A 25488-nucleotide genomic window follows, 5' to 3' on the forward strand; every position below is an offset into this window, starting at 1 on the left:
ACAGAGCATGGTGTCAAAGCCTACACTGAGCAGAGTGCAACAGCAGAGCATTAACAATATTCTGTGGGAACTTGGTTCCAAAAGAGTAATGTTATGATGGAGAAGCTGTGGAGACATAGTGTTATGAGGCAATACTAAGCAGGGCATAGAATAATAATCAGATGACTCACAATAACATTGGGTAACTGGGTTATGCTGAGTTTGATTATACAAATAAATTTTGAGATGATTCAGAATGCCAGAAATCAAAGCTAAAATGTTCATGGGTTCTATGGGCAATTAGGTCATTCGGCCCATCAAGCATACTCTGCCATTCAATCATGGATGATCTATCTTTCCTTCTCAACCCCATTCTCCTATATTCTCCTCATAACCCCTGACACTCTTAATAATCAAGAATCTGTTAATCATCACCTTAAAAATATCCATTGACTAGGCTACAGCCATCTGTGGGAATGAATTCCACCGATTCACCTGACTAAAGAAACTCCTCCTCATCTTTTTAAAGGTACGTCCTTTTATTCTGAGGCTATGGCCTTTGGTCCTAGACTCACCCACTAGTGGAAACATCCTCTCCGCATTCACTATATCCAGGCCTTTCACTATTCGGTAAGTTTCAATGAGGCCACGCCTCATCCTTCTAAACTATATGAGTAGAGGCCCAGTGCCTTCAAACGCTCATCATATGTTAACCCAAACATTCCTGGGATCATTCTAGTAAACCTCCTCTGGACCCTTTCCGACGCCAGCACATCCTTCCTCAGAAATGGGGCCCAAACTGCTCGCAATACTAAAATGTTTCAAACTGTTACTGACATGGTGTCTAAGTTTAATACACAGGGCCTATATTCTAACACATGTAAGATGACCTGGTCTCTGTCAGTAAGTTGCTTATGTCTCTAACTCCATGACTTGTGGTTTCCGATTACAGCTGACTCCTTGTGTAAGAGTAAAGAATGTCAAAATGGGGGTGTCTGTGATATAAACAATGGAACGGCAGTGTGTATTTGTCAGAAGGGCTACACTGGAGAAAGCTGTGAAAATGGTAAGCTCACTTTCCAGCTTTTTCTTTTTCTCCCTTCATTCCTCACTTAATCTCTCAGTGTACATTTCTGCTGCTCACTTTTTTTTGCTCTGCATGGACCTATGTTTATCTTCCTCCCTCAATGTCACATAATAATCCATAGTTTCAGCACCTGGGCAAAAGCCAGGTGGGCTGCTCTCCTGATCATTAAACCCAGCCAATATTAACAGGCAGGAAGTCAATAACCAAAACATAAATGTTGGGAGAGCTCATCCTGTCAAGCAGCATATGTGGAAGGAGGAATCAGTTAATGTTGTGGGTCAGAGACCCTTCCTCAGAACGTGGAGAGTGGTGGAGGCGTGTCAGTTTTTAAGGCAGATCAGGTGGGTGGTGGGGGGGGGGGGGGGAGAATGAGGGTTAAGGTATTAGTGAAGACAGATCGGGTGATATGGAACATAAATACTGACTGTCAGTGAGACATTTTAAAGAAATAGGATGAGACGGGACATAAGCATGATAATGGGAATCAATGGGAGAGCAGTTTAACTGGATTTGGAACATTCAACGTTCAACGAAGTGCAAGTGAATCACAGCTTCTCCTGGAATGATTGTTTGTGTCCTTGAATGGTTGGAAGGGAAGAAGTGAAAGAACATGTCTTGCATCTCCTCCAGTTGCGTTGGAAGGTGCACTGGGATGGGGAGCGGTGAGCGGGGATGGAAGAATAGACCAAGAAGTGATGAAGTGAGTGATTCCTGTCAAATGCAGAAAGGATAGAAGAGGAGAAGATGTTTCTGGTGATGGGATCATGTTGGAGCCAACGAAAATTATAAAGGATTATATGTTAAAGGCCAAGGCTGGTAAGGTGGAAGGCAAATTCTATCTGACCTGCCCAGTGGAAAGGGGTGAGAGCAGACATGCAGGGAGGAAATGTGGCTCAAAGCTTTGATGCATAGGGTAAGCCACATTTTAGGAAGAAAGAGGACGTTTCAGAGGTGGAAGATGGAAAGCTTCATCATTGGAACAAATATGACAGAGGCAAAGACGTTGGGAGAAATGAAAGGTGCCTTTGCTGGAAGCAGAGGAGATGATGTATAGTAAGGTAGCTGTGGGAGTCTGTGGGATTGTGAATGATGTCAGTGGCTAAGATGGCGATAAGGAGGACAGATGGCACAATGGGCTAAGTGTTCGGCTAGCGACCGGAAGGTAGCCGGTTCGAATCCCGCTTGGAGTGCATACTGTCGTTGTGTCCTTGGGCAAGACACTTCACCCACCTTTGCCTGTGTGTGAATGTGTGTGAGTGATTGGTGGTGGTGGTCGGAGGGGCCGTAGGCGCAGATTAGCTCACCACCACTGAGTGTGCCTGAGGAATGTATGAATAATGCGATGTAAAGCGCCTTGAGTATTCTAGAAAGGCGCTATATAAATCCCATCCATTATTATTATTATTATTATTATTATTATTATTATTATTAAGATGGAGACACAGAGATCCAGAAAGAGAAAGGAAGTGTCAGTGATGGACCATGTAAATATGAGCGCAGGATCTATCTCTCTCTCGCTCTCTCTCTCTCCCTCTCTCACATACACATTCTTTCACTCTAACTCTTGCTCTTTATCTCACCAATGGTCATTTGCCATTTCTTTCATCCTCATTTTTTTTTAATGTTTCCTGTCCTGTTGGTTTAAGCTTTACTACTTGTACCTCACCCTCTAGTTTTTTTTAAATTGCTGATGAGTTTCATAAGTATGTGGAAAAAAAGAGGAATACAGACTGAAAGGCACACTTCAGAATCCATTTGCCGCCAAAACAATGTTTGAATTTTAAGACTGGGAAAGAACTGAAGGGTCAGTGTGGACAGTCTGAGCTAGTGCTATATCCCTGGCTCAGGAGATTTGGCTGCGGCAGTGTAGTTGCATCTTGCTTTTTACTCCCCTTTGGGATGTAGCAACATTAGGTATTGTTGGATTCAATGGAGTTGGACTGAGTCTACATCCTAGAATTGCCATGGGAGTGTTTAACAGGATGGTTTAGAGGAAGCTCATTTCAACAATGTCTATCTGCAATGAGGGCATCTGATGGAGGAGTGCCACACTGTGGAAATTTGTGGTGTTTCTGCAATTACTGTGCTTCTCTTCCCCAGTAATGCAAGCAATAAGTTTTATTGACCCTGCGATTGCAATGAGACCCTTTCTCACTTGTGCTGGGAGATAGTTTGAGATGGGCTCTTCCTCGAGGAAATTCTAATGGAGTCAAAGTGGGCATTCAACATATAAAATTTGGAATAAATATGTTTTGTAAAATTCAGTATTAAGTGGATCCCAATTCATAAGATTTGGGTCCTCATGTTGTGCTTTCCTGTATTCTAGAAACGAATGAGTGTAACTCCAACCCATGTCTGAATGGAGGAGAGTGTATTGACTTGATTGATAATTACACCTGTCTGTGCCTCCAGCCGTTCACTGGAAAACACTGTGAGACAGGTAAGAGGAGGGCACGTCTCTAACCAGGATCAGTAAACCAAGTCAGTGAGTACCAGTGCATGCAGCGTGGAAGCTCATCACTGGTTCATCTCAGTGAACGTACAGCCAACATCGACAAGTTCAACTTTATAATATTATAACTCTAAATATAAATAGGTTCTGGGCTCTGTGGGGGAACTCCTGCAAAAACTAGATATTGAAGGGCTGGTAGACATAAGTGCTGGAGAAACTCAGTGGGTGCAGCAGCATCTATGGAGCGAAGGAAATAGGCAACGTTTCGGGCCGAAATTCTTCTTCAGTTGGCTGGGTCATGAGTAACAGCCTCACAAACACTGCAAGGTTTGTGGTGGGTACACAAAATTGCTGGGGAAACTCAGCGGTTTGTGGTGGGTTGTGTAAGGAAGAAACATGAGTGATGTTAAGAGTATAAGAATTTACTGAATTGATGGTATGATGAAAGTTCAGTGTGGACAGGGTCTATTCTGAACTGGTTGTGTTGCTCTGAAGCAGGAAAGTTTACTGAAATCTAGCACTTGTATTTACTATAAATATTATGAATACAGAATATCTTTGAAATTAAAAAATGTGCATGTAACACAACCAGGTGGAAAAACACAGTTGGATTTTGTTCTAATTGAAGGATCCTAAGCCATGACTTTACTTTCTCCAAAGATGAGAGCACAACATTGAACGCCTGCCAGCCAAACCCATGTCTGAATGGCGGTAGTTGCAACGAGACTGAAGGTGGCTACTTATGCAACTGTCCGGAGGGGTTTACAGGTCGTGACTGTGAGAATGGTATGTGTACCTTCTGCTGTGGTCACATGCATTGTGAGTAGCCTGAGACTCATCTTAACGAAACTCCAGCATCACACATGTGGGCGGCGCGACTTTCGTCAGCAGCGGCCTCTGCAATCCGTCTGCGTTTTTATTATTTTATGTCTATGTTTTTATGTAGTTTTTGTTATTTTTTGTTGGGGTATGTGTGGGGGGGGTTGGGGGTAACTTTTAAATCTCTCCCTGCACGGGAGACCTGACCTTTTCTTTGTCGGGTCTCCGTTGTCGTTGGGGCTGCAACGAGGAGCGGCCTCCAACAGGAAGACCGGGGGCTCTGGTGCCGACTACTCACCTCACCGTCGCGGAGCTGGCCGAGTCCAGAGCGGGTGGAGCGGTGGTGGACGCTGCTGTGACCCGACCCCCGGAGATTCGGAGACTGCAACTGCGGGTTTGGTGGATGGCGGCACCGGGAGCCCGCGGGTCCCTGGAGGGAGACCGCTTTTCAGGGCTCCCGCAACGGCGACTTCTCCCGCCCGAGTTGCGGGGTTGAAGAGCTCCTGGAGCGGGGCCTTACACCATCGCCCCGCGTGGCTTGGAATGGCCGCGGGACTCTGCGAGCGCCCGCCGGGGGCTCTAACATCAAGAACCCGGTGCGCGACCTTGCATCACCCGGCGTGGCTTTAATGGCCGCGGGACAATCGCCATCGCTCGCCGGGGGCTTTGACTTTGACTTTGATTCTGACATCGGGGGGGAGGGTGCAGTGGAGAGATAAGTTTTTTGGCCTTCCATCACAGCAATGTGATGGATGTTTATGTAAATTATGTTGTGTCTTGGGTCTATTTGTTTGTAATGTATGGCTGCAGAAACGACATTTCGTTTGGACCTCAAGGGGTCCAAATGACAATAAATTGAATTGTAATTGTAATTGTAATTGTTGGTACAGTGCCTGGTGTGGACCTTGACATTTGAGCTTTTCAGAGTAGATTTGCATTGTTCTATCTGTTGTTACCAGTGCATTTCAAAGGTCACCTCAACCTTTGACTTTATTGTATATCACTGTTCCAGTTTATATCCTAGTTTCATTTATATTTCTGCAGCTGCACTGTTCCTGAGTATTTCTAAGTAAACTCACTTTTCGCCCCTTTGCCTCATCCCCGCTGTTGTCTTTGAGTATTTCCCCTACATTTTTCCATGCCTGGCAAGTGCTCTGCCTTCTGCATGCACTCTTCCAGATAGTCAATGTCCACTTCATACCATCATCTTTTGTTGCATTTGTTCATGGTGTTGATTATGTTCATGGTATTTTTGCAAGTTGTTGCAAGTTTGTCAACATCTTTATTCATTGAGCGATTGTCCTCGGTGCTGTTTACACCAAATCCAACTTGATATTTTCATCAAATTTACAAATATGTTTTCTTGCTCTAAACCATGGTCAATTATTAACAAAGGTGCAGCGCCGATCATTGTGGGACCCTGGCTTATCTCCCACCGAATCCCACTCTTCCCGATTCTCTTACTGTCTTTCAGTACAAGAACACATGAAAACAGGAGTAGGAGTAGGCCATTTAAACCCTCAAGCATGCTACACCATACAATATGATCACGGTGGATCTTTGCTCAATCCTCCTCTATGATAAGTCTCCATAGTCCTCAATTCCTCAAAATATATTTCCCTGTCTACCTTAAATATATCATGAGATAAGGCCTCCACCAACCTTGGGGATAGAGAATTGTGGAGAGTTCTATGAATCTCAGCCAAGCTTGTTATTCATTGTGCAGCTTGTCTCTCAGCTTCTGGTGTTGTGACCTTATCCAGCAATTGTTTGTGCATCCTCCATTCCAGACTTCCATCTCATTGCCCTGAACCCAAGTGTAACTGAAATATTTTGTCGTTCCTTACTGACAGAGGTGCTCCAACTTTGCAATGCCCACCACCAGTGCCCCCATGGTGCTTCCTGCGCTGAATATGGAGGAACGTATCGCTGCATCTGTCCGCAGGGACCCAGCGGGAAAGATTGTGAGTTATCTACGAGTTACTCAGAAAGCAATGAATAGTAGTGAAGGCTCCGCACTCTCACCAAGACTATGACCAACTTGGACAAGGAGGAGGTTGAGGCTGGAATAATGTCAGCAGAAATGTGGGTTTGGGGGGGTTTGGAGGATATCAGGTTTACTGAGTGACACAGTGAGGGAATTGTGGTGATGTCGGTAGAGAGACAGTAACATGGTGTGCCCGGCAGAAGGATTAATGACAGACAGAGTGAGGGAGATAGATTAATATCAGTTAAGGAGAAGTCAATAAGAAAGGAGATAGAGAGAGGAATCAATGATAATGTGAGACATTAATTAACATCTGCAGAGGTGCAGCCAGTATCATGGGAACTGCTATGTAATTTTAAAAGATATTATTTTTGATCAAAGTATTTTTCTCCGATCATACTTAATTACGTTGCTTTGTTCTGATGTCACTCAAGTGTTTTTGCATGTCTGTGTTGTAACTCTTGCTGTATCAGTTATTGCCTTTTTCTCATTGCATCATATTCTTTGCTTCAATTCATATTGTTGCAAATCAACTCTGAACACCTTCCATAAATCTATTATCGTTCTGACACTGAGCACTTACAACTTCAATCCATGTGCTCGAAAACATTTTCCATTAAAACTACTCTTTGTCATTGTTTCAGTTATAGAAGCTAGCACTTCACAAACGCTGCCAGGGACCTAGACATTTATTCTCATCTTAAATCCTCGTCATTTTCTTAAAATCTCCGCATAAATGTCTTCACTACTTGCCTCTTATTAAATCCTCTCACTTCATTGATGTGATTTCCTGGATCACTAAGGTTATAAAATCCACTCCTAACTTGTGTTGGAAGGAACTGCAGATGCTGGTTGAAACTGTAGACACAAAAAGCTGGAGTAACTCAACGGGACAGGCAGCATCCCATTCCTTCTCTCCAGAGATGCTGCCTGTCCCACTGAGTTGCTCCAACTTTTTGTGTCCCACTCCTAACTTTTATTGTAGGGGTAGATTACTATATAGTCAGTCTTCAGACATGAGGGATAAGGACAAAAGCTTCTTGCAGCAATGACTTAGGTCACTGGGAAAGGCAGTGAAGGATAGCCATGACATTCAGTGGCCCACCCTCTATGGATATAACAACTTCCATCTCGGTTTCTGTTTGTCAAAACCTTGACCCATGCTTTCCGCTCTGCCCTCACTAACTATTGATACTGCACTACTTTCCAGTACGACATCAAATGCAATCCATCTCAAATCAAAGAGGATTCACTGGACACCACAGGAGAGGTCTCTGGGTGAAAGCACAATATTTGTAACAACTCCACATACTTGTGAGGTCAACCTCACAAGTATGTGGATCCACGGATAATAAGATCTTAGTACGGAGCTCCTGACTGTCTTGTACCCAGCAATAGATGTCATGCCCCTAAATTAACTTGGCACAGGCAATTCATTCGGTTTTCTCTTTATAATCTGAGCTTTTGTCTTTGAAATTTGGAGGAAGGTGAGAAGGGGGCAGCTGTGTAAATCAATGAGGTAATCCAAGGATCTAGCTGAACTGGAGGCAGGGAGTTTGTGTTTGATATGTCAAGAGGAACCGTCACCTTGCCTCTCCTGTTCTGCTGCCATCACTTCAGTAGACTTTCCACAGAAAACCCTGAAAAAGGTTACAGGAGGTACAGAAAGCATTTGGAAAAAAGCATTAAGAAAAATCTACCTATCCGATTTTAAAGTGTAAAATTAGGCCTGTCAACTTGATCTTGATCTTAATCTAGAAGAAATACTGAAAGTTTGTTTGTTTTTGCAGTGGTGCAATGGCGCCACCTATGAAGGAAGTTTGTATTTCAGGATTATCCCTGAGTGAATTAATCATTCTCACCGTAAAGCATTGCAGGTGACTGGGGTAACTGTATGATCGTTATACAAGCCTGGCATAAAACTGTTTGTTTTGGTGTAGGCAGAGATGGAAATATCCGTAATTTTTATATATTATGTGATTGTTGGGACTAATCCAATCATCACAAGCAGGTTCAGGGATAGTTGTTCACAATAACCAACATGTATAATGTATATTTTTCAATGTAGGTAGTTTAGCAGCTTCCTGTTGCTTCATGTAATTGCTCAAGGTGCAGGCATAATGCCAAATGTTCTGTTTATTGGCTGCAGGGTTCAATTGGGATTCAGTGCGATACATTTAAAGCCCGTCTCTGTCACTTAAAGATGATCTTCGCTACTTAAAGCTTGCATTTACCACACAAGACAGCACCAGCTCTTAAAGCTAGTTTCCAGCAGTTGAAGCTACATGTACTACATAAAGCTAGCATGCATCGCTTAAAAGGGGTTACAACAGAAAATACTGTGAATACTCTTTGTCAGGCAGCATCAATGGAGAGAGAAACATCAATATGAAACATAGTTTTTTTTTCTTGTTGCAGTGATCCCATCCCCTTGTGACTCCGATCCCTGTCAGAAAGGAGGCACTTGCAAGGAATTGGATGGCTCCTATACCTGTCAATGTCCACCAGGTGTCAGTGGACTGCACTGTGAAAAAGGTCTGTTTTATTTCTGCTTTGTTTTCTTCCAAGTACTTGTAAACAAAAGATGCTCTCCATGCTCCATCTGGCCTCGTATTACGGAGTGTGCTAATCATTGGTGTACTTTCCAATTTAATAAGCATCTTCTCCCCATCATCATTTCGTTGTCTCTGTTCTGTACATTGCACAATGAAATAAAGTTGAATCTGAATCTGAATAAAGTGAGTGTGAGACGAATATTGATATTCCTAGTAATGCCAGCTGATATGCACCAAAAATGGTATAATATTTCAGCACCAACTTGATATTGAGGATGAGGGAATATATGGATAACATGGTCGATAACAAGTACAGCTATGCGCACCACTCTGAGTTTGAGTTGAGGTTGGTTGATTACGAAGCAAACCGAAAGCATTATTCTGAAGTTGAACTGTACTTAGTTTGTCCTGATATTTCATGATAGTGCCATGGAGGGAGTTCTTTGCCTTATGTACAACTTCTTCTGCACCTCAGCTGCGAGAAAACTGGTGCGATGTTGAAGATACTCTATACTTAACTCACGCATTAACTGACTGGGAATGGCGCAATAGAAAATTGTGTTAATAGGTTGCTTACCTAAACTGCATCTGACCTGGAAGTGCTTAACTGGATCCTTTAGAGGGAGTTTACTACATGCTTAACCCATGGCAAGCTTTAATTAGGAGTATATGATGGGGGAAAGCACTGAGAGTTCTACCCTGTATCTAATCTTCCAAAACCTCGGGTATTATCTCAGATTCAGATTCAAACTTTATTGTCATTGTGCAGTGTACAGTACAGAGACAACGAAATGCAGTTAGCATCTCCCCAGAAGAGCGAACATAGAATATGAGCAATAAATATATATACGTACATACAGTCGTCGTAGTGCAATTTATCTGGTGGAAGGAGTGTCCGGGGTGGGGGGTGACTGGCCATCACCGAGGTGTAGAGTTAAGTAATGTAACAGCCGCAGGGAAGAAGCTGTTCCTGGACCTGCTGGTCAGGCAACGGAGAGATCTGGAGCGCCTCCAGGATGGGAGCAGATGGGATATCTGATTCACCATGCCTACTTAGTTATTGTTGGAGTATATATCTCCTACATTTAGATAATAATCTGCCTTTTGATTTCTCTTACCAAAGTGCATGATCCCCACATTAAACTTAATTGGCCAGGTTTTCACTCAATCATTCAATGTATCCCAATCATGTTGCAGGTTCATTATATTCTCATCACAACATGCCCTTCAGTCGTCTTCATATAAAATAATTTTTTTCTCCATTCCCTCAGAAAGACTCCGCTCCTGTGCATCCAGTCCATGTCGGAATGGTGGAACCTGCAAAGAGGCTCCCGGAGGAACTTACCAGTGCACCTGTTTGTATCGATTCAATGGCAAGAACTGTGAGACAGGTACGTCCAAGAGATAATGTAAAGTGGGCCCGAACACCAGTGGGGCATGCAGCTGCATATGAGAATGGAAGAACACCGATTTTAAAGGAATCCCAAAGAAAATTGTTTTGGATTTAAATAATCACTGTCAAGGAGGTAGATTAGACATATTAATATGAAAATTGCACTCCTGTAATACATAGAAACATAGAAACATAGAAATTAGGTGCAGGAGTAGGCCATTCGGCCCTTCGAGCCTGCACCGCCATTCAATATGATCATGGCTGATCATCCAACTCAGTTTCCCGTACCTGCCTTCTCTCCATACCCTCTGATCCCCTTAGCCACAAGGGCCACATCTAACTCCCTCTTAAATATAGCCAATGAACTGGCCTCGACTACCCTCTGTGGCAGGGAGTTCCAGAGATTCACCACTCTCTGTGTGAAAAAAGTTCTTCTCATCTCGGTTTTAAAGGATTTCCCCCTTATCCTTAAGCTGTGACCCCTTGTCCTGGACTTCCCCAACATCGGGACAATCTTCCTGCATCTAGCCTGTCCAACCCCTTAAGAATTTTGTAAGTTTCTATAAGATCCCCTCTCAATCTCCTAAATTCTAGAGAGTATAAACCAAGTCTATCCAGTCTTTCTTCATAAGACAGTCCTGACATCCCAGGAATCAGTCTGGTGAACCTTCTCTGCACTCCCTCTATGGCAATAATGTCCTTCCTCAGATTTGGAGACCAAAACTGTACGCAATACTCCAGGTGTGGTCTCACCAAGACCCTGTACAACTGCAGTAGAACCTCCCTGCTCCTATACTCAAATCCTTTTGCTATGAAAGCTAACATACCATTCGCTTTCTTCACTGCCTGCTGCACCTGCATGCCCACTTTCAATGACTGGTGTACCATGACACCCAGGTCTCGCTGCATCTCCCCTTTTCCTAGTCGGCCACCATTTAGATAATAGTCTGCTTTCCTGTTTTTGCCACCAAAATGGATAACCTCACATCACATACATAACAGAGTCTTCCACTTTGAAGACAATTATAGCACTACCACTGTAATACAATTGTGCTTCAGATTATAGTCAGCACCCCAGTAACACTGGGATGTAAAGTATCACACTCATAGACAGTTTGGTAAAGCTATAAAACATTGTAAACACCCATGTATGTTAACAATGTCATAGAATTGTTGTGTGACTGTTACGTGATTTCTGTCTCACAATCACACACAATAATGCTTTATTAGCCAAGTATGTTTTGCAACATACGAGGAATTTCATTTGCCAAGTCAGTCATACAAATCAAAAGTAACAGAACACACAAAATACATTTTAACATCAACTTCCACTACAGTGACTCCTCCACATTCCTCGCTGTGATGGAAGGCGAAAAAAAGTTAAAATCTCTTCCCTTCTTTGCTCAGGGGCCTCAAGCCCTCCGTTGGCGGGATTATTTTGACTCCTGTAACCGGCAGCATTTGGGCCCTCCACATCGTGGGCGATCAGCTCCTGCATTGGGGGAATGTCAGCTCCCTCGCGTCGGTAATTGGACCCCGGGTCGGGGCTGGTCCAGCCTCTGCGTCGTTGGAGCTTCCCGACTCGGTCTCTCCCGAGACTGCGAGCTCTTGATGGTAAGTCCGCAGGCCGCAGTTAGAGCGATCCCAAGGCCACTCCCCGCGGTGGGGCTCAAGTCAGTCCGTGGAGGCCTCCAGCTCCATCAATGGTAGTCCGCAGAGCGACCGGAGATGCGACCCAGAAAATTAATCTCATCTCCGGCAAGGTAAGAGACTGAAAAAAAGTTTCCCCCCGACCCCCACATAAAACAAACCGGAGAACATTTACACAAACTTTCAACATATACTAAAAAATTTAAAAAAGAAGAAAAACCAGACAGACTATTGGCAAGGCTGCCAATCGTGCGGCGCCCCTGAAGGTTTGACTCTCATTCTGCCTCTCTCTCATCTGTCCATTTGTAGCCGACTGTTAGTGCTCTTCTTCTCTGTGTAGGTAAACCGGACCCTTGCTCCTCCAGCCCCTGCCAGAACAGTGGCACCTGCTTCCATTACATTGGAAAATACAAGTGTGAGTGTCCCAGAGGATTCACAGGACGGCACTGCGATACAGGTACACTGGCAACTCTGTTCCTTCACAGTTACAATATAGCACTTCATATTATACAGACCACCGATGAAACATTGTCTCCGACTAACAGGATTCCATTGAAGCAAATCCGTTCCTGTGGAATATCTCTTTTGTACTCTCAATATTGAAAATCCCTTCCTATTGACTCGCATTCTATGGAATTCCAGTGGTTGAAAGTCCATCCCGTTTATTCTCAATGTACAGAATCCCGATGGACCGAATGCTTAAATTTTGCTTCAACTCTTTGTAATTCTAAAGAATCACATCTTTCTTGCTCACCCTTCTTTTGAAAGTCCCAGTGGTACCTAAGTGGTAGAGTGGTGTAGCTAGTAGAGCTGCTGTCTCCCAACTTCAGAGACACAGATTTGTTTCTGGCCTTTGTTGCTGTTGTGTTCTTCCTGAGACTTTGAGTGTTTCACCTACATTCCACACATATCTCAAAGATTTTCAGGTTGGTAGATTAATTGGTCACCTGTAAATTGTCCCTCATGTGTAGATAACGGATATAATCTGCAGAGAGGTGTTGGGAATGTGGGGAGAATAAAATTGGTTGGGACAGGATTAATGTAAAAGTGGATACTTGGTGGTTGCCTCAGACTTGGTAGGTTGAAGAACGTCTTTGTTTCTGTGTTTCCCCTTTCTATGACTCTGTGGAATTACACCATGTTGATGAATGACAGTGAACTCATGTGACTTCACATTCTTTAAGAAAGGAGAGGATAGTGAACAGTTATTCTGGCTGGAGGTCTGTGACCAGTTGTGTTTCGCAAAGATTTGTGCTGGGACATTAGTCGCTTGTAATATATATAAACAAGTTGGATGTAAATGTAGATGGGTTGGTTAGTAAGTTTGCAGGCAACATCAAAATTGATGGATTTTCAGACAGAGAGGAAGGCTGAAGTAACACTACATCTGTTCCACTCATCTCTCATGTTTCCCTCTACAAATGGACACTTTTCATTGGCTTCTTAGTTGGTTATAATCTCTGAATTCCTCACCAATTAAAATACTAACCTTATCTGCCAAATCCTACATGATCCTCCCTCCCTGAGTCTCCATCTTGTAGTCTCCTCTCTGAATCGGGTGATTATTGATATTGGCATGAATCCGATTCTGTGGGGAACCCAGCTCAGTTGCAGAAGGCCAATCCCTAATTCATTAGTTCTTTCAGCCTTAAAACATCTTGTTCCTGCAGAGGTGGACTGCGGAATTCCCAGTGAAGTGAAGCACACAGAGCTCCTCATTTCTTCGACCAAGTATGGCTCCGTTGCTCAGTACATTTGCGAAGCTGGATTCATTGTGCAGCCCAGTACTGGGGAGAGTACCTGCCAACTGGATGGAAGATGGAGTGAAGCACCAATCTGTGATGGTGAGTGCCCTGTCACACCAGAGTCATGGCGCTATTCCCACTGAAAATATATTCAGAGGATTAAATGACGTTGCTGTCTAATTGTGATGACATTTAGAATAATGGATACGGAGAAGTTGGTTATGAATTGGAATCAAATTGAGATATTTGATTGTTTGATATTTGATTGTTAAAGAATAATGGTATCCTGGAATCATCCCACACCAGAGATTTTGACTTTTCCATTTGTGATTCCATAGCAATTCTAGGTTGAGTTGTTGCTTCCTCAATGAAATCAGTTCCTAAACTATCTGGACCCACAATTGTCAACAGCTTTCTTTACCGGAGTAAATATGAAGGATTTATCCAGCAGGTTAGCTAATAAACGCCTCAACTCTTCTAGTTCTTCATCTTAGGCAAACCTCTGTGATCTGTTAAGATGTGCAAAGTTTGTAAACACATACCTCCAGATAGAGGGACAGTTTCTGTAGTTGTACAATGGGTGGTTCATATTGTTCTGATATTGAGGTAGGATTAGGGTTGTACAGGTTAGTTCAAGAACCTATCGGTTTCAAAAAGTAGCTCCTGAACCTGGTGGTGTGGTCTGCATCTCCTGCCTGGTAGTAGCGGCAGGAAAAGGGCACGACCCAGATGGTGGAGATCCTTAATATTGGATGCTAATATTGCTAATATTGAGACAGAGCCTCATGTCGATGCTTTTGATGGCGGGCAGGGCTGCGTCTTTGAAATGACTGGGCTTAGTCCTCTGCTCTCTGAGGCCGCTTGCATTCCTATGCATTGGATTTGCCATACCACGCCATGATGCAATCAGCCCGGTTCACTAGGCACAAAAGCTGAGTAGATTTTGCAGAGGGTCCTTAAGCTTATTGCATGTTTGGGGCACCCATGAGTGCTGTTGGGTTATCTTTGGCTGTGTATGTGTGTTGCTCTTGACTTTATTGGTTTAGAGGGAATCTGCATTAGATTATTTAGTTGGGACAGGGGAGGAGGTGTTGAGGATGAGGATAATTAGTGGCTTACAACTTTACTCAGTTACCTGGAGTACTCTTACACTAATAGGATTTTATAAATCCAAAGAATACAGAAGGTCTCAACGAACCCAAGTGCTCTTAAAAAAATAATTTTAACCATGAAGTATATTGTGCTCTTGGGGTTCTTCAGTTTGTTTTGAGTTGGTGCTCATCACTTTACGATGTACACAGGATATCATTGAGTCTATGGTTTGAGTGGATATTCTTATTTTATTGTGTTGTCCAAGGTGGTCTTGGGACATTGGAACGTATTGTGTGTCCATAATGTTTATTGTGTTGGTGCCGAAACAAATATTGGGTAATGGATTGAATGGGAAGATGTACAAAGTTTATTGTATTTTGAGGGCACCTGCGTTTATTGATTTATATATGGTCATAAGTGATAGGAGCAGAATTAGGCCATTCAGCCCACCAAGTCTACTCTGCCATTGAATAATGGCTGATCTATCTCTCCCTCCTAACCCCAAGTCTTTGAGTTTATTGGCTTGTATGAGGTTAATGAGTTAATTATATTGTTTGTGGTGTCTTTGGGTTTAATAGATTCATTTGTATCCATGCATGTATCAGTTTGTGTGGTGCACTCAGGCATTTGTGGTAGGTATTGAACAGAGCAAAGATGCCACAAACATCCACTCTTTAGGCCACATGGGCAATGTGCAAACAGACTTAGAATGAGATGTTTTTATACAGACAGGCTTTGCCAAAGAAGTGCTGTTAACTTGTTAATAACGTCTCTTTCCTCAGAAATCGATGAATGCTCTTCAGAGCCCTGTTGGAACGGTGGGAGCTGCAAGGATGGGATTAATAGCTTTGTGTGCGAGTGTCAGAAAGCATTCACTGGAACATTTTGTGAGTCAGGTAAGTGGTGAAACTGCATTCCTTGGACTGAGGAATAAATCGCTTAATGGGGAAACAAATCAATTCTCTTTGATAATATTTTTATAACTGCATGGTATTTTATGCAATCTTAAAATGATGAAGTAAATGAAATACAAAGAAGGACCCCTCAATGTTATTTCAACAAGCACTTTTCGATGTCATCACAATTTCTATATGGGAAAGAAGATTCCTCTACACTCTCCTACGTGATTTAAGGTGTAAAATAAACAGCAGTGCATAGAAAGAAAGGTGCAAAGAAAATTCTCTCTTCATTACCCCATAAACACAGTTGAATTTCACACAGAGAGTGGTGAATCTCTGGAACTCTCTGCCACAGAAGGTAGTTGAGGCCAGTTCATTGGCTATAATTAAGAGGGGGTTAGATGTGGCCCTTGTGGCTAAAGGGATCAGGGGGTATGGAGAGAAGGCAGGTAAGGGATACCGAGTTGGATGATCAGCCATGATCATATTGAATGGTGGTGCAGGCTCGAAAGGCCGAATGGCCTACTCCTGTACCTATTTTCTATGTTTCTATGTTTCTATGAATGAGGGGTCTTTTTTAAGCCAGTTATATTGGAGCCAATCCTCATCCACATTAGTGAAGGCGACATTCACTAGCTTAGTTTTGCAGCACAATCATGATAAGCAGACACAAGAATGAATGAATGAATGAAGTGAATGAATACTTTGAATGAATTCTTTATTGTCACATGTGACAAGTCACAGTGAAATTATTTGCTTGCATACCCAAGGTATGTGAATAGTCGCCACATAAAGGGCTCCAACAAATTTACAAAGAGACTGCAGATGCTGGAATCTTGAGGAAAAAACAAACTATTGGTAAAAATTCAGTGGGTCTGATGATCGTTCAGAACAGGATGCATCCAGAGGGAAATGGACAGATGACGTTTCAGGTTGGGAAAAGGGAACCAAATCAGAAATGTCTTCCATCCATTTCCCACCACAGATGTTGCCTGATCTGTTGAGATTCGCCAACATCTTCAGACCAACTTGCCTATGACAACCAAGATACTGGTCCCACTTGCCTACTCGCCAGCCCAATAATCCATTTGGCCCACAATGTCCATACTAGCCCTCTGGAAACCAGTCCCTTCAGCCCACAACACCCATACTAGCATTCCAGAAAGCCCCCCAACTCCCCCACTGGCCACCAATATTGGAATTGGTGGAGAGGTGGAATATTGCATTGGGGGACCAGCCCTCCCGTGTGATGCTGGGACCCAACGGGTCCCACTTAGTCTAATATAATATATTTACTAATGCCAGAATTAAAAAGCACTGTAGCTTCACCTTTGTCAATGATTTCCTAATATGCCTTTTGCCACATGATGTTTCTGACTATCTGGTAATACTGGATTCTTTTGTGTTGTTCCCTAGCTGTGAATCCCTGCCGTCTCAGCCCTTGTGGTGCCCGTGGCTTCTGTCGAAGTGTGAATGGGTCGTACGTCTGCACTTGCAAAGTCGGGTACTCTGGCAAGCATTGTAACACAGGTGAGTGCAGAGCAGTCATATGCCATTGGCTCGTTCATAAGCACAAGAGAGATGGAACAAAGGAGCGTCAATGGGGAGAACATGAAAGAAAAGCGAAGCAGATGTAAATGTCACCGGAACAATTTTGTTCTGGGGGAAATGTTACCAAAATAGCAAATACCAGAAGGCATAGCTTTAAATTGAGAGGGGCAAAGTTTAAAGGAGATTTGCAGGATAGGTTTTTATTAAAGAGGGTGGTGAATGCTTGGTATGCGCTGCTAGGGGTGGTAGAGGTAGATAAAATAGTGATATTTTAAGACTTTTGGATAGGCATATGGATAGGCAGGGAATATACAGATATGGATTATGTACAGGCAGATAAGAATTGATCTTGGCATTGTGTTCTGCACAGACATACTGGGCCAACCGGCTTTATCCTGTGCTCTACTATTTGTTTTATGTTCTAAGAAAGGGCTGTTATCTTTATATTTGTTTGGGATAGAGTCCCAAGTTTTCATGTAGGCTATGGAATTAATGATGGGAAAAGGAAGGGGTTTAAATGTGTGGATTAATAGTAAGATTAAACGAGAATTTACCAGTTTGAAGTTTGATCTGTATTTTATGAGGAGTTACGACGTGAAGAACCCCACCACGACGCATGCGTGTCATTCTTCAAAGCAGCGGTGTGAAATTACAGATAACTGTAATGACTAAACATAGTAAGATTAGAGAAGAGATACCAGTTAAGTATATAATCAAGGGTGGGAGCGGAGGGCACGTAATCCCTTATCGTAACTCCTCATAAAATAACGATCAAACTTCAAACTGGTAAATTCACGTTTAATCTTACTATTTTACTTCGGAGTCACATGAGTGACTACGTGAAGATTTTAAAGCTCTGTGATTTCATGCCGTGGAAACGAGTCCATGCATCACGTCTGCCTTGATGACTGTAGGAGGAATTGTGTTAACATAATTTGGACATGAATTCGACATTGAAATCATAAAATTTATTAACACAAATTTATAACCCCTTTTTATGGGTTTAAATTAATTTACAGAACTTAAAATTGTTTCTGCAAATGTTCCAGGTTTCATTACTGGTTTATTGTAAAATAATTGGAATGTTTTTTCCCCCCCAGACTATCCTGCTGCCTTGAGGATTTGGTCCATTGGGACATCCAACTGTATCGCTGCCGATGTAGCTGCAGCCCTGGTGGAATGAGATTTAAAATATTAGTATCCACCCCAGCCTGTGTTAGCACTTGTTTCAGCCATCTTGAGATGGTCTGGACCATCACTCTTTTGTGTGGTTGCTAGTGGCTGACCAAAAGTGCCTTCTCATTGCCTCTTAGGATTTTTGTTTTCTCGATGTATAACAACAGATGTCCTACTATACACAGACGGTCATCTGTTGGGTATGACCTAAATTGTATATTGAGGCCTGCTGATCCCTGTCTGTTCTGCTTACTAACTCATAGATATGAAACGTAATATTTTCTGTTGAGGAAGTCATGTTGTCCAGTCTTAGTTTATGCAGTGACTGTACCCTTTGTGCCGTGACCAATACCATTAGCATGACTGTTTTTAATGTCAGTCTGTGTAGGGACAGAGCTGTTGCTGGAGACCAATTCCTGAGCATCTTCAGGATAATAATTATATCCCATATTTGGGAGTACCTGGTTCTTGGGGGATTAGTATTAAAAATTCCCCTCATAGGTTTTGTTACCAGTGGGTGAGTCCCAACAGAGTAACGCTCTGTCCCCTGCCATAGGTAAGTCGATAGGGCACTTCTGGCGCAGTTGATGGCACTGTAACTGAGCCCCTCATCATAGTGGAGGCCTGCCAGATATTCCAGAACAGACGGGATGTTCATGTCTCTGTAGGTGATGTTGTTTTTATGGCAGTGCATCGCCCGCTTCCTGATATAGACCAGATACTGTTTTTTGGTTGACTGTCTTTGGGCTGCCGAGATCATGTTCACTGTTCGGTCCGTCAGTCCCAGTTGTAGTAGAGGTGTTTTTATAACTCTACAAATTAATAAGTTCAAATGTTTATGGCATGGGTGGCTATCCCTTGTTACGGGATGTAGCAATAAATCTGGTCTATGTGGGATGGTGATACATGGTTCTAATACCATGTTTAATACCACTGGGAACCATGGTTGAGTAGGCCAATCGGGTACTACCAATACCAGATGCAGAGTCTTGTTGTATTTTCCTTAATACCCGACTGATGAGGCAGAAAGGAGGGAATGCGTAAATAAACAATTCCCCCCCCCCCCAATGCAGCGAAAATGCATCTGTCGCCGCTGCCCCAGGGTCTGGTTCCCATGAAACATAATTTGATAACTGGTGGTTAAGTCTGGATGCGAATAGATCGATATCTGGTGTTCCATATTTTGCTGTAATATCAGCAAAGACTTTATTCAACATCCATTCGGTGTTTTCATTAAATTTGTGTGACCTGGTGTCTGCCACTAAATTTAGTTTTTCTGGTAGGTAAGTGGCTGATATCCAAATATCTCTCTGGATACACCATTGCCAAATTGTATTAGCCAGATTGTCACATGATGTCGATTTGTTTCCACCCATGTGGTTAATGTATGCTACCACGGTGGTATTGTCTATCTGTAGTCTAACATGCTGTTGATATGACCCAGTACAATATGACTTTAGGCCATGTAATGCACCCAACATTTCCAGGTAGTTTATGCCCAGTGTGAGTAATAATGATGCCTCCTGAGCAGTCCATCTACCTCCACAGCTGGTGATGGTATTGGTGGCTCCCCACCAAAGTGCACTGGCATCAGTTTGTAGTACCATGGAAGGGTTACTGACAATGATTGGATTGGAACAAAGCCAGATGTTATCTATCCACCATTTTAGTTCCATTTTAGCTTGATTGGTAGTTTCATAGGTCTGTCAAAGTGACCTGCATTAATTTAGAGTGCTTGTATTTTTGCTCTCTGTAAGTTTAGGTAATGTAGAGGTCCAAATTGTGTGGCTGGAAAGGCAGCCACCATTTTGCCAATTACTTTTGCTACCAATCTGATGGATGGTTTGCTGATGTCAATGAGGTTATTGCAAGCCTCTATTAAATCTCTAGCCTTTCCCTTAGGCAGAGTCACCGACATGTGAACTGAGTCAATGGTGAAACCCCAAATAGTCCATAGTAGTGGAAGGCATTAGTTTAGATTTAACTGGATGGATAATAAATCCCAGTTTTTCAAATGACTGTTTTGTGGCTGTTACAGTTTGTTTGGCCAATTCCAAAGTTTTGCCCACAATGAGTATGTCATCTAAATATGCCATGACCATGTGTTTACGTTTCCGTAGAAACGCTAGGGCTGGTTTCAAAATTTTTGTGAACAGCCTGGGGCTGATGAGAACCCATTTGGCAGTGCTTTATACTGCCACAGTTGTCCCATCCAGTTGAATTTTAAGTAACATCTGTGGTCACCTCGTATAGGCACTGAATAGTAAGCATCTTTTAAATCGATGTTGGCCATGAAGTAACCTTTGGAAATTAATTGTTTAGCAGTAACAAAGGTATCCATTTTGTCAGATCTATGATGATGCGACAACCACCATCTTTTTTGTTTTTGATAAATATATTGGACACGAATTCTAATGGTTCGTGTTGAGTTTTCTCAATTACACCTTTTATGTAAAGCCGCTCCAGTTCAGCTTGCGCTTTTGATTTTTCTTTATCAGAAGGCACGAACATTCGGTTCAGTATATGTTGAACTGGAGGGCTGTACTTGTGTATAAACTCTATTGTATATCCCTGGATACTGCTTAAGATGTAAGTATCGGTTGTTAACATGCTCCATGCCTTCAGAAAATAGTGTAATCTCCACCCAACCTCCATGCTCCCTGTATTTTGTAGGGAACCAGACCCACCTACCTCCATAGTTACCAGTGGCAGGTTTACTTCTTTTTGTAGGTTCTTCGCTGCTGTTGTTGCGCTGGTGTCTGGATTTTCGGTTTGGTTGGTGTTGGAGGTACCCGCATCTTCCAAGAAGGCCGGCCTGGGCCATGGCCTAAAAAAGACTCATGTTTTGAGTACCGGGCCTTCGAGCTTTCACCAGTTCTGCTGGTGGGTGCGTAGGGTGCTGTCTTTGGCTGTAGTGGGTTCCAGTATGTTCTCTTGTTCCTGCACCCCTTGCACACTTGTCTTTCCTTCTGCGGACCCCTCTTCCAGTTCAGCCCAGAACTGACCTGCAGTGCTCCCCTCTGATGAGGTAGAAGCACTGTGCAGCCCTTCAAGAGGTACTGCTGTGGGTTTATCATAAGGCCCACAGTGACCCGACTCCATCTCCCGGAGTCTGTCACGTTGGAGCAAATGCTCCACACACCGCTCCATCCGGCTCCAGCGCTCTCGGGCGCTGGCCGCCCGCGGTTGTTCAAAGTCGGACTCCTCTGAGTCCACGACCTTGTTTGTTTTTGTGTCTAGCCTTACCGCCCGGCCGCGTGGATCTGGCCGGTGCGGAGGCGACATTGGGCACAGCTGATCCCACTATCGGTGATCCGAGTGCCGCTGGCTGCTGCTGGCTGCCCGCTGCTCCGCGGTCCTCCCTCACCAGCTTTGTCCTTACTGCCCTTCCGTGGAGTGGATCTGGCCGGTGCGGAGGCGACACCGGGCACTGCTGATCCCATCTAGCCCACCAGCTTTGTCGCAGCCCGTTGGTTTCTCCACCTGTAATCAGCATGGTAAAAACATAAAAAGACCGCAGCTCTTACCTGCAGGTCCAGGTTAAAATTGTCGCTACAGGGGGAACGTCGTTCCACCCCGTCTCCTGCCATTTTTGACTTGTCCAAAAAGTCGACGGCCCCATTCTGAATAGTCTCCCGCCCGGCCGTGGTGTTCTGGCCGGCGCGGGACCAAAAGTCGGCACAGCTGACCCCTTACGGGGCTTGTGCCTTCAGCTGCTGCTGGCTCCCGCAACTTCGCGGTCCTCCCCAGCCAGCTTCACTCGCAGCACTTGTGGACACTATTTTGTCCAGCTTCCCCTCCTGTGAAAAAACAGCGCGGGGAACAAAACTACCGCAGAGTAAATTTCTTACCTGCAGGTCGCGGTTTCAAACTTACCGCTGCGGGGGAAAGCTCCCCCCCGCCTGTCGTTTCGCAAGCGTGAATGCGATATGACATGCATGCGTCGTGGCGGGGTTCTTCACGTAGTCACTCACGTGACTCCGAAGTAAAATCTCCTTTCCTTACAGCATTTTGTACCCCTCTCATTGGAAGTGGGAGGAGGTGGAGGGCACAGTGGGGACGTAGTGATAATATAAAGAAACAGGTAATGTAAAGCGACAAGTGATATAAGTGATGTTTAAGAAAGAACTGCAGATGCTGGAAAATCGAAGGTAGACAAAAATGCTGGAGAAACTCAGTGGATGAGGCAGCATCTATGGAGTGAAGGAAATAGGCGATGTTTCGGGTCGAGACCCTTCTTCAGCCTGATGTGGGATGGGGGGGGGGGGGAGAGGGAAGAAGAAAGGAAGAGGCGGAGACGGTGGGCTGTGGAAGAGCTGGGAAGGGGAGGGGAAAGAAGGAGAAAGCAGGGACTACCTAAAATTGGAGAAGTCAATGTTCAAAATCATATTAAAAGTGATATCAGTGAGATGCTCCTCCTTTTACCTCATTTCCCAGAACTCGCTCCACCCGCGGAACTGAGAGTGGAGAAATCTGAAGAAAATGCCATCGAAATCTCGTGGCAGGCACCAGGAGCTGACAGCACCCAGGACTTGATCGATGGCTTTGCAGTAACGTACACGTCGTACAACGGGGAGATGCGCAAGACCGACTTTGTTGACAAGAGCAGGTCACGCCATTTGCTGAGATCACTATCACCGGGAAGACTTTACAACATCTCCATTTTCTCAGTGAAGCGTAACGTTAATCAGAATGACATCAGCAAACCTGCTGTGCTGCATGTGTGGACAAGTATGATTGCTTTGCTCTCTGTTAACTCAAAATGCCATGCAATACCATTTGTGTCCATTTTAGAACTTTACAGAGCTTGACCTGTTTGTTTTCCCTCTGTCAGCACAAAGAAAACAGGCCTTGGTTTCATTCGGTGCTTTGCAATTTTCTGTTTGTGCCTTAGATACATGTTCACTTAATCTTTCATACACTTCTCCTACTGATCAAACTAATATCCCGATAGTAAAATAATTTACAGTGCCCAAGGATAATGCAATTACACCAGGAATTATATATAATGTTCATTTTTGTATTGCAAGGATCGTGGAGTAGTGACCTAACACACACCAAGAGTCCCACAATATGATAATGACTAGATAGCATTCACAAATGCAGAAAACGCTGGTAATAGTCATCAGGTCAGGCAGCATCTGTGAACAATGAAATAGATTTAATGTTTCATCGTTCTCATCAAACATCATCAATGTGAATTGTTAATTTTCTCCCCATGTGCACTGACTGACCTGAGGATCTCCAGCACTTTCTACCATTTTTTTAGATTTGAAGCATGTACAGTTTTTTGTTTTGTTTTCTTTTTTATAGTCTTGTGATGTTGCCTGAAAATTTCTCAGAGGAGAACTGCCTATTCCTCAAATGGTACCATGAGATTAATTGTATTTCCCTGTGATGCTGTCTGTGTGGAGTTTGCACCTTCTCCTTGTGACTGGTGTCTTCCCACATCTCAAACATATGCATGTTGGTTGGTTAATTGGCCACAGCAAGTTGTTTCTAGGTGGTAAGTGACTAGTCGAATCTGTGGGATCTAAAGAGAATATGGGAAGACAAACAAAAATGGGATGAAGGTAATATTAGTGTAAATAGTTGGTTGGAGGTCAGTGTAGACTCATTGGGACGAAGGGCTTGTTTTTGTGCTGTAACTCTCTATGACTTGATGATTCCCCTGCTGATGGGACAGCTGCAATGCAGTTTCTTCTCTGGAATAGTCCAGTTTCCAAGTGGATATCAGCAGATTAACCCAACTATATCTCTCTCAGATTTCTTGCTGCTGTACATTTGCAGGGGGCTGTGCAAAATTACTCATTACATATATTTATTTTAATGCCCCTAAAAATGAATGAAGAGAACTGTAGACTTCTTGTATGAAATTCATCTTTGGTCTGTGTGAGAGTGTTTCCTACTTGGTTGTTCAACCATTATAAATGTCAAGCATATGGTGGTGGGTGGTTGGCTATTGATTCTGACAGCGTTTAACACTTGTCAACAAAGACAAGCTTTGTCATTTTGCATCTGCAGATAAATCCGACCAAAGGTTCGACTAGTCAGCGTTTGTCTGGAGAATTTACACCATCAAAAGGGATTAATGGAGATGATGGACAACCCTTTAATTGTTGTGCTATTTTAAAAATGGGTCTCGGACATTCAATATGATCATGGCTGACCTTTCAGTTCAGTGTCACTCGACTGCGTAATTCCCATATTCTTTGATTCCACGAATGCCCAGAGTTTATCTCTTAATTATTGTGAAGAGGAGAGTCTGAGCAGAAACTTTAAACACTGCCTGTTGTTCCCTGCCCTTGGTCTGGGATTCACCCCTGGAATCGATTTTAGTTCATCCACCTCAAACATTTGTGTATCTTTGTGTGTTGGCTACTTGCTCGCTCTGTCATACATTTCTTTGTAAAGTAATGGCTTCAAGTAATGGACATTCCTCTTCTTATCCTTAGAACCCGGTCCTATTGGAAATCTATCTTTGGCAAATGTCACTGCTACCAGTATATCCATCACCTGGTCTTTGTACAGTCCGAAACAGGCAGCGACAAGCACAGTTCGACTGTCCCTGAGGTCTTCTGACTTGGTTAGGGACATAACAGTCCCACTGAGTTCCAATCTCACACGGTACACCTTTGGGTAAGTCTGTATTCTCTGCCTCATCACCATCCAACACTCCTCACCCTTCATGCAGGGAGGCATCCACTGGTGAAAGTATGCCCTAAGCTGAGGTATACATTTGCAAATACAACCTTCTATTAGCAATTAAATTTACTGTACTATCTGGATCAAGTTATTTTGGTGGGAGTTGAAGCAGTATTTGGATGCTGCAGTTTCTCCTGTGCCTGAGTTATCGTCGCAGAGATAGACACAAAAAGCTGGAGTAACTCAGCAGTTCAGGCAGCATCTCTGGAGAGAAGGAATGGGTGACGTTTCATGTCAAGACCATTCTGTAGACTCTGAAGATGGGTCTCGACTCGAAATGTCACCCATTCCTTCTCTCCAGAGATGCTGCCTGTCCCGCTGAGTTACTCCAGCTTTCTGGGTCTATCTTCGGTGTAAACCAGCATCTGCAGTTCCTTCCTACATTGCTTGTGGCAGAA

The 25488-nt window shown here is 43.6% G+C and overlaps 1 protein-coding gene across 1 annotated transcript in view; it reads left to right on the top strand.

Moving 5' to 3' along the window:
* The window catches only part of sned1 (sushi, nidogen and EGF like domains 1), a 99113-nt gene that overhangs the window by 43583 nt on the left and 30042 nt on the right, over positions 1 to 25488 (top strand). Inside the window, exons 8-19 of the mRNA XM_033031519.1 lie at positions 932 to 1045; positions 3393 to 3506; positions 4179 to 4304; positions 6191 to 6301; positions 8743 to 8859; positions 10151 to 10270; positions 12263 to 12379; positions 13593 to 13766; positions 15542 to 15655; positions 17075 to 17188; positions 22823 to 23116; positions 24841 to 25024. Of these exons, the coding sequence (XP_032887410.1) occupies positions 932 to 1045; positions 3393 to 3506; positions 4179 to 4304; positions 6191 to 6301; positions 8743 to 8859; positions 10151 to 10270; positions 12263 to 12379; positions 13593 to 13766; positions 15542 to 15655; positions 17075 to 17188; positions 22823 to 23116; positions 24841 to 25024 (1699 nt within the window). The remainder of the gene's footprint in view (positions 1 to 931; positions 1046 to 3392; positions 3507 to 4178; positions 4305 to 6190; positions 6302 to 8742; positions 8860 to 10150; positions 10271 to 12262; positions 12380 to 13592; positions 13767 to 15541; positions 15656 to 17074; positions 17189 to 22822; positions 23117 to 24840; positions 25025 to 25488) is intronic.

The sequence above is a fragment of the Amblyraja radiata genome, chromosome 13, assembly GCF_010909765.2.
Source record: "Amblyraja radiata isolate CabotCenter1 chromosome 13, sAmbRad1.1.pri, whole genome shotgun sequence".
In the NCBI taxonomy this organism is placed as follows: domain Eukaryota; kingdom Metazoa; phylum Chordata; class Chondrichthyes; order Rajiformes; family Rajidae; genus Amblyraja; species Amblyraja radiata.